Source organism: Neophocaena asiaeorientalis, unplaced genomic scaffold (genome assembly GCF_003031525.2).
Source record: "Neophocaena asiaeorientalis asiaeorientalis breed wild unplaced genomic scaffold, Neophocaena_asiaeorientalis_V1.1 scaffold39, whole genome shotgun sequence".
NCBI lineage: Eukaryota > Metazoa > Chordata > Mammalia > Artiodactyla > Phocoenidae > Neophocaena > Neophocaena asiaeorientalis.
Window position 1 is genome coordinate 4,151,064 of NW_020175670.1, and position 14,399 is coordinate 4,165,462.

General features: G+C 37.0%; 1 protein-coding gene across 4 annotated transcripts in view; it reads left to right on the forward strand.

Moving 5' to 3' along the window:
* ATP8A1 (ATPase phospholipid transporting 8A1) overlaps positions 1-10,293 on the forward strand; it is a 235,545-nt gene extending 225,252 nt beyond the window's left edge. For all 4 annotated transcript variants that reach the window (XM_024731618.1, XM_024731619.1, XM_024731621.1 and 1 more), the window contains 2 exons: positions 5,178-5,269; positions 6,481-10,293. In XM_024731618.1, coding sequence (XP_024587386.1) covers positions 5,178-5,269; positions 6,481-6,578 — 190 coding nt within the window. In that variant the 3' untranslated portion in view covers positions 6,579-10,293. The remainder of the gene's footprint in view (positions 1-5,177; positions 5,270-6,480) is intronic.
* The last annotated feature ends 4,106 nt before the right edge of the window (positions 10,294-14,399 follow it).

Consider the following 14,399-nt stretch of genomic DNA (forward strand, 5'->3'; position numbering starts at 1 on the left):
GAGAATAAAGCCAAACCTTATTCCTAATACTGTGTAGCCATGGCTTATTTTTGCGTGTTAAGAAAATGACTTTAAGCTGTGAAATCCTGTTCTTTGCTTTTACTTTATGTGGACGTGCTCCAACACTAGGGAGCCGAAGCATCTTCGTTCCCAAAGTCCAAAAAGCTTTGAAATTCAATTCTTTCCATAGGCTTATAGCAAAGTTTGCTGGAAGAACCAAAACAATTTGTACTATAAATACATTGATCATGTTTATTTTTCTACAATGTAATATTCCTGTATTTTATAGCAGAAATATTAATTTTTGGAATGTGGGCCTCTAAGATGCCACTTGAGAATATTACATCTACACATTGTGTGTAACGTATTACTTTCTCTAAAACAAAACAAAACAAAATGTGAATTCAAAATCCCAAAGATTTAAAATAAGGGGTTGTGGACAATGGGCTCATTAGAGACAGGTCAGTTATTACTGGATACCTTTCACGTGTGTGTGAAGCAATGCATCTCATAGTAAGGCAGTATGAATAATGAGTCATAATTTTTTGTATCTAACTGTAGACATTAGCCAGCATATCATCATCAGCCGTTACTAAATAGAATTTTAGCCCAGGGTCTTCAGGTCAGTCCTTATTAATTTGTCCATCACCACTGTGTGGCCCAGCTTTAAAAGAGACAGTAGGGAAGTATGGATGTCAGATCATTTGGTCATGGGGGTGGTGATGGTGTTCTCTCCCAGCTTTTCTCTGTGTTGCTTATCTTAATGAAAAGCAATTTTAACATTGCCCCAGAACTAATAGAAAAGAAACTATATTTTTCAGTTTTCACCTGGGTTTTATATCAGGATTACATAAATTTCTTTGAGGCTGGGGCAGAGGCGCAGGGTGGGGGGGGGAGGTGATTAGGATAGGAGGACATATCAAATGTTTTCCCCCAGCCTACTCTCATCCCTGTGATAAAGGTTCCATCCAACATTTGTAAAGAAACGTGACAGAACGATGAAATACCTCCTCCAGAGCAGAGATTACTTAGGCTTCTTGTATTCATCGTTCATCTCCCCACCACCACTGCCTACTACAGGACAGCTGTCGTATTCTATGCACTAAAACACTTCATGAATGAATGAAAACAGCTTGGCAACCCAATAAAACAACAAATGCAAATTGACCACTCTTCAAAGATAACTGAAAATACCTTAAGACAACATGTTCCAGGACAGTAAATGAGTTTTCACTTTTTTTTTTTTTAGTATTTCTAAATGAAATTTTATTTTAAAACGTGGTATATTTCCACCTCACCTCACCAAATATCTAAGTTGCAGCATTTTAACAGGCTTGGAAATAACGTAAGTGGTAATTGTGTGATTGCATTAAATAAATAGAAAATTTACATAGCTTGGTATGTACATGAAAGACCCTACAAATTGAGTAAAACTACTGAACGAGAGTTGTGAATAAGATGTGGTTTTAGTTAGAAGGCATCCTAGAGTCTTTTTTTCTTCTCACACTGTGTTAAACTGTTCAACAAAAACTAAACTTTTAACATGTCTATTAATGTTAACATGTTACCAGTATATTTTATAATGTGGCTTGATAGTGATATCAGTACCCATAAACATTGATGGCACAGAAACTGCGTAACTTTGAAATGATGAGTAGTTCTCCAAAAGTGGGATAGGACTAGAGAAATACAAATCATCATCAGTTATTACTTATTAAGCACCCTCCCACGAACGGCATTTATATTCTGAGGAGGGAGTTTTTGTTCTATAATCAAGAGGTCCAATGTAGCTAAGGCAAAAAGCAAAACACAAAAAAAAAAACCTAGTAGTTTTCCTAATGGGTTTTATATCAGGATTACATAAATTTCTTTGAGGCTGGGGCAGAGGCACAGGGTGGGGGGGGGAGGTGATTAGGATAGGAGGACATATCAAATGTTTTCCCCCAGCCTACTCTCATCCCTGTGATAAAGGTTCCATCCAACATTTGTAAAGAAACGTGACAGAACGATGAAATACCTCCTCCAGAGCAGAGATTACTTAGGCTTCTTGTATTCATCGTTCATCTCCCCACCACCACTGCCTACTACAGGACAGCTGTCGTATTCTATGCACTAAAACACTTCATGAATGAATGAAAACAGCTTGGCAACCCAATAAAACAACAAATGCAAATTGACCACTCTTCAAAGATAACTGAAAATACCTTAAGACAACATGTTCCAGGACAGTAAATGAGTTTTCACTTTTTTTTTTTTTAGTATTTCTAAATGAAATTTTATTTTAAAACGTGGTATATTTCCACCTCACCTCACCAAATATCTAAGTTGCAGCATTTTAACAGGCTTGGAAATAACGTAAGTGGTAATTGTGTGATTGCATTAAATAAATAGAAAATTTACATAGCTTGGTATGTACATGAAAGACCCTACAAATTGAGTAAAACTACTGAACGAGAGTTGTGAATAAGATGTGGTTTTAGTTAGAAGGCATCCTAGAGTCTTTTTTTCTTCTCACACTGTGTTAAACTGTTCAACAAAAACTAAACTTTTAACATGTCTATTAATGTTAACATGTTACCAGTATATTTTATAATGTGGCTTGATAGTGATATCAGTACCCATAAACATTGATGGCACAGAAACTGCGTAACTTTGAAATGATGAGTAGTTCTCCAAAAGTGGGATAGGACTAGAGAAATACAAATCATCATCAGTTATTACTTATTAAGCACCCTCCCACGAACGGCATTTATATTCTGAGGAGGGAGTTTTTGTTCTATAATCAAGAGGTCCAATGTAGCTAAGGCAAAAAGCAAAACACAAAAAAAAAAACCTAGTAGTTTTCCTAAGGAAGTGGAGTGAGGGGCATTATAAGTTAAAACTCATGTTCAGCAATAGACTTCCCCTGTTGAGGTAATGTTGAATATAAACCAAGGCATCAGAAATGATCCTCACAGAGTATCTTTTGTTTCGTGATGATCTCTGTTCTAGTTGGGGTTTTTTCAATAATAAATTCCTTGGGATCTGAGGGATGGTAAGGGTGGGAAGAACTAGTGCTTCTAAGTGTTGAGTGGTTCCTGAGTACCAGTAACTGTGGTTGAAGCTGTACAACTCCCTGAATCCTCCGTCAGCCGGAGGTTAGGAATTGTCCTGTTCTCCATGAGATGTCCAAGAAAGGTTGCCTAAGGTGACCCAGCTAATAAGTGACAGACTCAGAATTAAACCAAAGTAAGACTGCAAAGCCCAGGCTCTTTCCACAGTAGTGTACTGCTTTCCCCAGAAAGAGACTTTCTGCTTTTTTTTTTTAACACTAGACATTAACTTGATGTAACAGCTGAGTGATAAACTAGCCTTATATGAACCGTTACGGAACAAAATTACATTATCTCATATATTTAGGTTGCCATAATATGAAAGGGGCAATTCTCACATCTGCCTTCTTATCGCTTCCATAATTGTAATATTAAAGTATCATGTTGTAGTATTAAAGTATCATGCATTCAGGAAGGCCAGCCCGAAACCTGGAAAACGTATTTTGGGAAGAAGAAGCTCTATCATGATACATTGCCGTCCTCTAGTCTTCTGTAGTCATTTCAGTTTTAAACACCAGAGACTTGCCAAGCACCCCATCCACAATGCTCTGCTAACAACATCAGACCACCTGCTGCTAAAGCTGCCGACTTCCTCAAAGCGGTTACATATTTTAGTGTCCCTGTGAGTCCCCGGGTCTGTAACGGTAGATCATTTTAAGAGCAGAGTAAGAAAAGTCACTCTGTAAAAATGGCTCCTTCTCATTCCCCATATCTGTTTATTTCACTAGCAAAAGCAAGTTTTACAAATTTTTGCAAAACCACTGGAGTTTTAAGATTAATTAGCTTTCTTGCCTTAATTCCCAGTGACAATAAAATATGTCTAATAAATAGCAGTTAACACCCCTAGACTTTTAAAAATGTGTGTAAGACTACTACAAATGTCAACATTTCTAAATATTTTATTTCAGCAAAAGCCTAAATGTTTGTGTAATTACAATGAGTTCATTTTGCAGATGATCCTTTTTTTTGCATATGATAAACATTGTTCCCTTTCGGGGTCTAAAAAAATTGGCAAAATACAGAACTAACATAACTTACAGCAGTTTAACTAAAGCTTTAAAGTGGGGAAACTAAAAGATGGAAATTTGTCCACTGAGTCAATTCCAGTGATTAAAACAAAATTGCATAAACATTTGCTGCAACACATGTGGATTATTTATTAGCTCTTCATGCTTGTTATGTGTTTGATATCAAAGCAAAGTTTTATAAATCAACCAATGAAGAAACGGCATGATTGGGAGGATTGATGATGTTTAAAAGTGCACTTTGGAATTATCACTCAAATTCATCTATCCGACAAGTATTTGACTCCCTACTGGGTGAAACACTGTTCTGTGTGCAGGGGAGAAAAACAGATGCATTATTTCTTACATTCTGCTTTTGGAAGTTACATAATTACATGGGTTTGTTTCTGCAGAGAAGATTCTTCTAAACGTTTATTGAAAAATGTGCTTTTTCTTGTCACTTTACCTGGTAAATTATTTTCTGAAAACAGCTTTTTTATTTTAAAATGAAATTAAGGAACACATTTCATACCATGTTAGAGTGGTACTGGAATTTTTCTAATTAAAAAGTCTGTGAAATTTCTTCTTTGCATAATTTTTCAGATTTTTCTGTATAACAAAAAAAAATTATTTTACACCAGAATATGTGCAAAGTAGGAAAAAGGTATAGTGATGGTTAATTTTTTTAATTCTAAAATGCCATGCTTGCTATATGTAGTAAGTCTAAATTCCAAGATTTTAGAAGCCACTAACACAACTGGTAGAGTTTGTATTTTTTATTAATTATATTGTGCAGGTTCTGTATTTGACTTAAATATAACTGGGGGTGGGGAAATCTTTTGACTGGACTACTGGGGACAAAACTCTCCTTCGCTCTCAGGGGGGAAAAAATGGCCTCAAAAGTATCCGGTACTTGAAACCTCATTTGCTGTCTGAGAAAATGGGGTTGAAATAATCACTAGACTCCGGATTTCTCAAGCAATCTTTTGTGTCAGTCTGACTCTCTCTGGTGGTCCTGTGGGCTCTCTGGGTTCTCCACCGAGTTGATAATTCATTTCACACGTTTGCACCTGTTCCGCAGCCTCACGGAGAGGGCGCAACTGCTCAAGAATGTCTTTAAGAAGAACCACGTGAACTTGTACCCATCAGAATCATTGCAACAAAACCTGCTCCGTAAGTATTTGAGTTCTGTTTTTTAAACACATCCTCTGCCATTACCTCATAGGATCTGAGAGCAGTATTTTAACTTTAGAGATATTTAACTATTTACAGTTAACACCTAAAACAAGTTTTGCACATTTGCAACATGTTATGTAAATAACAAATGTTTAAAGAATCCTTTGACCGCAGCCATCTCACTTTCAGCAAAAGAGATAGAGCATTTGAAAATCTTGCTGCTTTCACTTCAAGAAAAATATTCCTGCATGCCCCTTGTTTCCTTAAGTCTTAAAAAGAACCAGTGAAATAAATCTTAACTCTTAAAAGCTCACTCTGTATTGTTAGCTTTCCTACTTGAATAACTTTGCAAGAGCCTTTTCAGCTTTCATACACAATGACATGTATGTGAAACGTCGCACAATTGAAGCATGTATTTTCCCCTTCAAAAATATTTATGAATATTTACAGTTGTAAGAAATTATTAGGTATCACACCCTCTTAACATTTCAAGGCTCTAAAAAAGAATATAATATATAAAGCCCTGTGGTAAATGTATGTGTGTTAGTAATATATCATTTGTTTCATGTTATTTCCACATGTAATTTATTTTCATTTATATATACTCATGTTTAATGCTTTTGCTCTTTATACTTCAAGAGGCCTTTTATAAAGATGTGATTCCCTTGGAGGTCATTTCTTATCCCCAAGCCCCCTTGGACCAGGCTGGGGCATGAGTGAGTTTATTTGTAGATGCTGAGAGCCCAGAATAATGTCTTCTGAGGGAAGGAGAGCGCGCTTCCACTATTCGAAGTTGTGTGTGTTTATCTCCTCCTCTCCCTTGCTTTTATTCTTCCTTCCCTCTCATCCGCCTGATCTATATGGAATACACGCACCCACTTGACTGCACTCCCCACCCCTCTGCTAGTCAGGAAGCAGACATTAGAGGGGCTGGACTTGAGATGCTGAAGGGAGAATTGAGGGGGGCCGAGAGCATCTGTTCGTCTAGGGAACACAGCTCCTAGAATCTAAGCTACCATCATCTCACTCTTCATTTTGCAGTTGAGTCTATACCTTTTACAGACATTAAAAACTAGTGTCTTCATGCTTTTAAAGGTGGGAGGGATGCATTAGTTCCCCAAGTTAGGAAATGAGCGCTCAACACTCAGAATAACAGAGATTTCCAACGACTTCAAGGTGACCGTTTCTATTTTATCTTTAACTTACAGACGGGTATGCTTTCTCTCAAGATGAAAATGGAATCGTCTCACAGTCTGAAGTGATTAGAGCGTATGATACCACAAAGCAGAGACCCGATGAGTGGTGACGGGGGCAGGGATGAGAGGCCAGCTCTGACACATCTCGAAGGGGAGCTCCCAGGTCTTCACCAGAATCTGCTGACCAATTCCAGCCTGGTCCAAGGAGGGGAAATGGATCTGAACTCATCTCATTGACTGACATTCAGATTCATGTATGTTATAGACATAAGCACTGTGCCACTACACTGTAACACCATCTCTTTCAGATTTTCTAAAGTATTTACTAAGTCTTTGAAAACAGAAATGGAAAATGACCTTGCATCTTGCCAGAGTGTTTTCTTAAACTGAGAATAGGTCAGCATTCTTATGCTGTTACTCTGGGGCTGCCACTAACTATCAGTGTCTTGGATATACCACAAAGCGACCGACCTTTATGAATCTCTAAAATGGTAGTAAGTTAAAGGGACTCCTTGATATCCATTTTAGATTTCAGAATATCCTGAGAAAAACCAGCCTTCTTAAGGAAGCGACTCACTGAGCAAAATTTCTAAACAAGACATTAATAATAATAAGTGTTTGTGTCAAAAACTGTCACTATAAATGTTGGCCAAAGAAGTTTAATAAATGTACTTGTCATTCAGTAGTCATTTGCCCAGAAATTTAAGAGAAGGTTTACCTCTAGTTCTGCTGTAAGATCCGCATGCCTGACTTTACAAATCTAGAGTGATTTGCAAACGCGAGTATTTCAAGGCATTTGCTACGAAAATCTGTGATGTTGCACCTTTAGCCTTACAAATGCTTCTTTCTCGTTCGTCTTGTCTATTTGTTCAAGTTGCAGTGCACACGTGGTATGTGACTGTCTTTAGGATACGGATTTTTAAAACTGTATTTATGTCTCCATCCTTTCTAATGAGGTTTCATCGTCATTTAGATTTTTCTAACAACCTGGCTTCTGCTGTAGACTGATGTCATTTTGTCTTCGAGTTTTCTCTTTTAAGAAAAATATGCTTACATATTTATGTGAGATTCCCAATGCTTCTGTCCGGGTGTTTGGAATACCATGTTGGATAAATGCATGGGCCTTTGTAATGTCCGTAGACTCAGCTTGTGTCCTGTGTTTTGGTTTTCCCTATTAGTGCCCACTCGAGATGCCTGCTGTCCTCAATGGCACGCCCAGTGTTATGGTGACTGCCCCGTACATAAGACTGAGAATGACTTCACAGTTCACTAGTCAAGCAGCTCCCAAAATTAGTCACACACTGCTAATTGGGACAAATAAGTAGTACCTTTTACCCATTTTAAAAACATCTATTGTACTCATGCCTATAACTTTACAAAGAAAAGTAGATTTTTGTTAATATGCTTTAAAATGTGTGTCCAGCTTAATTATTTTCAGCATTTCCAAGACATCTGAAAAGGCCTATTTTGCCACCAACAATCGATGGTGAAGGGGCTGTTTACAAACCACAACCAGTTTTCTACGCTATTTTTAACATAATGCTTTCATGTGGAAATAAAAAGAATTCTAGCTTTCAGATACACCTCAGAGATTGAAGCAAACTTTTTGCCTTGTATTCAAAAGCCTGTTTGCCTTTAAGTGGACTTACCAGCAAAATTGGTACAACTTCCTCTTAAAAAAAATAAGTCGACTACAAGTGAGAAGACAGGAGATTTTCAGATCACTCCTTGAGTTTAATAATTCCCATCTTTTTCGTCCTTTTTCTCAATCTAGATTTAAAATTCAGCTATATATTATTTCCTTCTCTGTATTTTTAGCTATTTAGTTACCTGTATGCCTCCCACATTTTCTACACATAAGAGAGGTTATAACATACATAATTTGAACTTAAAGGGGACAAGGAGTTGACATACTTCACTCCCCAGACCCTTCCCATTTGGGGATCAGATTAAGAAAATCATAAATTCAAACATCTGACAAGACCACAGGCGTAAGGGTCTAAGATCATGTTCGAAATTCAGATTTCACAGTCTTTGTCTACTGAGTGACTATTCAGAGCAGCTTTTCTGGGCCTCCATGATGAGAGTTGAGGTCAAACCACAAAAAATGAAAAACAAAAATCAAGTACAACGAATAAGCATTTTTTAAAAAGAAGAAGAACGAGGTACATCCCCCTGGAGGAACGCTTCATAGCAGTTCCAGAAAAGGGCTGCTTCCATTTCCCCTCACCTCATAGGTGACATCCTTCCCCAAAACTTTAATATCAAAATGTGATGAGTGTAATAGAACTGAATTTTGTGACTTAAACGAAACGCTTTGTTTTTATCCTGAAACATGGATCGTTTCTGTGGAGCCCTTCAACATGAGTGGAAGACTCATGGTTAATCATGTGGAAGATCATAATCTGAAACATGACTAATTTATGCCTTTTGGTCCCATGGATCTGCTTTTGAATTATCAACATTAAGTCAGTCTCTTAGCTTCTTGGGTGGGAGTTGGGAGTAGGCAGCAAGGAGTGACCACCTTGGTAAAACTTAAAGATAACATTGCAATTGCAGTGACTTTGTCGTGTTAATTAGAGAAAAACCCTCTGATTCTTTAACCTTGGGTGGGGGGATGGGGGAAGTAACAGAGTTTTACCAGGATGAAAATAAACAGTTGAGGTGACTTTTAACGTGTATTTTCTGAAATAAGGGACACCCTTCGATTAAAAAATCCCTTGTAGGAACTCCGGCAAATGCTAACACCGTTGCTTTACAGTGTTTACAATTGGGAAAATACTACTTACTGCAGAAAATCCTCATTCATTTCACCCTGAAAAGCTGGAGTTTGCTTCTTTAGTGTTAACTGGTACACAGTGATATTGAGCATGAACTTTCTAAATGTTTTACATACCCATAAAAAAATATATTGGTGTCTCCCACCCAGAAAGATGCTATATGGTAGAAATTATTCGCAGGAAAATGGTGTTTCTCAGGAATGTAGTCAATTTTAAATGACATGTGCTGCCTCCCCTCCCACACGCCACTCTGTCTGATGTGAGCCTGCCTCAGCAACGTGGCAAAGTTAATTGAAAGCTTTTTCTAATGAAGTCGGGTGAACGTGTATGCTATTCAGTATTAGCCATTTACATGAATTGTATGGTCGTTGAATGGACTCAGCGATTCCTCTTAATTTCCAGGGGAAAAAAATGAATTCAAGAAATCAACACTTATTCTGGTCATAACATTTTACATTTTAATTTCGCGATTCTGCATTCTAAATATCCAGTATGAAAGTCACGTGACAGTTCTGCATTTTGTGCACGGTACAGCACTTGTAATCTGTCGTTTAAATATTCTTTCAGGAAACGAATGCCATTCTGAAAGTACTAGATTGCATGTTCACAATTTTTTATTTCTAAAAATGTCATCGTTGTTACAAAGCTAAATAATCATTGGTGTTTATTTTTGTGCGGTTTGCCCTTTGATGTTTCCTGGTTCTAAAACTTATATTAATTACCAAACAAATCTATAATTATGTACAAAATTCATTGAGAAAATTCCCACCCTATTCACATCATATGAACCAGACCTATGGAATTCTTTTTTGTAAATTATTTAATGTAACACCATGCAGTTCGGTGCCTAATAAATGCTTTTTAATGATCAGCATTTCTATAATGCCTCTTAAAGAGACCATAGTCTGATTTTTCTCACGTTAAAATAATTGAAGTCACTTGTGAAACTGTTACACTTTGCTGCATTTTAATTAGCCTTCAACAGCTATTAAAATGGAATGTAAGTTAAATTTTGAAGGAAGGGAAATAAATGTTTTCCAATTTTTGTCTTGATTTATTTTCTATATGAGAGCAGCTGTGTTTTTGATAGGTTTATGGTTTGCATGAATTAATATGTAAAGTGGCCTAGGCCAGTGCATGGCTATTGCTGTAAATCTTGATGTTTATTTCTGCCTTATAAAAGTCTCTCATGGCCTACCTGGAATTTCATATTCAGTGGACAAATTAATCGGTCCTCCACACAACTTTTTTTTAATAAGTAAATTATTTTACAAACAAATTTGAACTAATTTAATTGAAACTTTTGTTTAGCTTGCCTCTAACAACTTTTCTTAATAAAGCTCACAAAACTTCTCAGCAAGTAAGTCTCCCTTAAGTAGGAAAAAAAAAAAAGCTAGATTTCATACTTGCTTACTTTGAATTAACAGCAACTTTCCATAGGTAAATCTCTTGCAAAGATGTGAGCAGAATATTTAAAAATATATATTTTTATGTTTCATGATTCTAGACTAGAAGCCATAAATGCAGTAAATACTGTTTGTTGTTTGTTTTACTACTTCAAGCTTCATTTTTCATATTTTCAAGTTTATTAGGTTAAAAAAAGCAGCCTTGGAAGGCAGCTACTATGGAAAATTGCAGTTTGCATTAAAGATAAAATAGTATTTTCAACTCCATGAAAAACCATTCCTGCTGAAACTGCTGTAGAAATTGTGAAGCTGCATGAGAGGAGAGTATTGAATCTGTGATTATAGTAGTTTTCTCAGGTGTGTTTATCTCGATGTTCAATGCACTGTTTTATAAATAGTTATTAAAGTCGAGTAATATTCAATTCTATGCAGTGTTATGTGTCATTGGCCTTTTGTGAATGTGCATGTTTTAAACGGCAAATTTTAAACATTTTGTTCTCTGATTGTTGTTAAAAATGAAATAAACTTTACCATTACATAAAGAAAATTGTTCAAGATTTAATTGCTAGTTTTAGAAACTATATTGCTTTATAAAACCCTCAAATCTGCTCTAACTATAGTCTGAGAAGGTGTATTTGTTTAATAACAATATTAACATTTTGTTTACAACCCCAGTGATATACAAAATATCCCTGCATTGTAATCCCATTCAACCCAACATAAAGTGGGGTATATTAACTCTAGTTTTGTATGAGCTGGTAGTTTTGATAATTAAGTATCAAAAAAAACAATTTTTAAAATAAAATTACCATACTTTGATTCTTCAGTCAGAAAAGCCTCCCAGGATTGTCCTCATTACAGATTTAGATCGGCCTCTAAGTCAACAGCTAATTCACGGCTCCTTCCTTTCACATAGCATGAATGTCTTAAGTTTTCTAAACCCACCGAAATTTTTTAAGTATATGAGAAAGTGGCCGCATTTAGCTAATAAAATTTGAAGGAAGTAACCAGAAGATACTAAAATTGCCACGTGAGACAAAAATACAGGAAACATTGGAAATGTGGACAAGAGCTTAATCAAAAATAACCATTGTTTGGTAAAAGGAACTGAAATGCAATTTGGAAAACTGCTAGAACAGGATTAGTTCACAGGCAAGCGCTGGGCAAGCAATGTGAGCAGCCTCTGGTTTCATAAGAGCGAGGGGCAGTGTGTGCTTTGCTGTCTGGGGCCCGACTTCCTTTCCCACCGCCTTTCCAAGGGCAACGATTGAGTGTGGGTCCCCCCGCCCCATGCAAAACCACAGCAAAACAGTGTTCAGAAAAGTTACCTGTGAATTATGTCAAATATTTTCACATTCAACTCCATCCCCCTTAAAATAAGCACTGTCATCTAATACCACCATAAGGAAACAGCAAACTTGAAATACATTCCCATAAATTCAATGCGTCATCCCCATTTAAAGTTTGTTTTTATGTGCTTATGGCATCTCAGACCTAAAGCTTCCATTTCAGTAATACAGAGCCACTCATTTTAGTGAAGAAAGATCTTCCTAACCTGAATCATTTCACTAAAAAGCTAATAAAAATTGTTGGAAAATGAAATATTTTTTACCATTCAGTCTTTATTTCAAGTACAAACTTTATAACCAGCAATTCAAATAAAAAATTCTCTGTCAGAATAATTTCATTAATAACTGTTTAACTGCAATTTTGAAAGTTTTATACATAAAAATATGGGACAGTTTGTTCCCTTAATAGTTAAGTAAGTAAATCCTTATTTTTCCTGAACATATACTAAATAAGCTTTTTAGGTTATACACAGGTAAACTGATCTGGACCCGGTGAAATGTATCATACTCCTAATTGTGATTGTATATATTTTCAGGAAACTTTTTGGTTATCTGGTTTTAGAGAGAAAATTTCCTATAGATTTAAGTCAATCTGGCAAATTCTCCACCATGAGGAATAGCTAAGAATAACATCAATGAAAAAGAAACAGGTGGGAAAATAAGAGGGAACACCTATGCATTTGGACAGCTAAAAATACAATGGGTTGGGTTTGGAGTGAATAACCATTTTAAAGCAAATTTATTAAATACATTTTTCTAAAGCAGATGATAAAATAAATCCACAGGCCATGAGTGCAGGGTGGGAGGGTGCTCTGTCGCAGTTAATAAGGAGAAGTTGGCCAGGTATCGAAGGAGGCCATGGATTACCAGAGACTAACTCTTATCAAACCGTCGGGCCGTTTTCTCTGTCCCCTGCACTCCAATCAGCGTTGGATCTGCCCTCCCACAGAACTCAGTCCTGCATTTATATGCTGGGGTATTTCATCTGCTTTCCATTGTGTATCGTGGACTTACTACACAGCTCCCTCCCCTCTAGATTGCAAGTGATTTGAGAGTGCTTCTGACTTCTGATTCGTCAAGACAACCCTCAGCAATAGGGTGCCATCAACATCTTCATTTTACAAATGAGAAGACTGAGACACAGTGATGTTTTAAAGTAAGTTGCCCAAAGCCACTCAGCTTACGGGTAACAGACCCAGGAAACTAACCCAGACACTCTGACTCCAAAATCCATCTAAATCACCCTCTGCTCTCTCAAGTGTCTCAGGTATAAAGGGAGAAATGTTTGTCCTCTAGTGTTTCTACCTGTGCTCTGTATTAGTCTATGTTCTCATAATGTAGCACCAATCCTATTGATGGTTACAATCCCCTCTATCTGCAGGGTATGTACCATATTACAGTCAATCACTCCTCCCCAAGTAGATTTTCTGAAAAGTAGGTTGGATAATTTGTTCCTGAGAAAATTAGGCCTTCTAGGTACATGCCATAAAGTTAATGTAGAGTTTCAAAGCAGACTGCCTGGGTTCAGATCCTGGCTCTATCATTGTTGACCTTGGGCACAGTGTCCAACCTTTCTGCTTTGCTTTCTTTAGCTGCAAAATAGGTGTGATAATAGTCCCGACTTATGGTTTGTGAAGATTAAGTGATACACGTCATACAGCACACACATGGTTCTTAATAAATGTTACCCATTATTTGCATAACTGCTTTTCAAAATATGGAACTTCTGTTTTTCAGAGATCCTACAATGCATGGGACAGTGCACCCAACAAAGATTTGATGTCCAGGGGCATGACTTTGAAATGTCCCTCCATTCCTTTCGGTGGAAAAACCTAATCCCGTCGTACTGAAAAAGTGTTTTCCCCACTGCCTTAATATACACTGAATTTTCCAGATATGAAACAACTGTGCAAATCAAAAGAAGATCAAACTTTGCTTCATTTGGAAAAAACATCACATTAACAGCAGAGCGCCTCTGGGGTGTGAGTTGCCAGTGTAGCAAACCTGTTCCCTTGCTGTTTGACTATGGTTATGCATACAGCTCCAGGACTGACTAGCTGTGGGACCTCGGGCTAGTTACTACACTCCTGCATGCCTCGGTTTCCAAATCTATAAAAATAGGAATTATAATACCTCCCTGTTGCATTGCTTACAGATAAAATGAGTTAGTACATGTAAATATTTAGAATAGTGTTTGGGTCATAAAAGCCCAGTAAAGATTAACTTTAAAATATCAAAGGAGCAGAATGTAACAAACATAAATAAAGCCAGCCTAATAACACAGGAGTGAGTTCCAGAACTTCTCACAAATGTTTATCCTTTCACATTCAGCCTTTACTCCCTCCCTCCCTCCCTCCCTCCCTCCTTCCCTCCTTCCTCCCTCCCTCCTTCCCTCT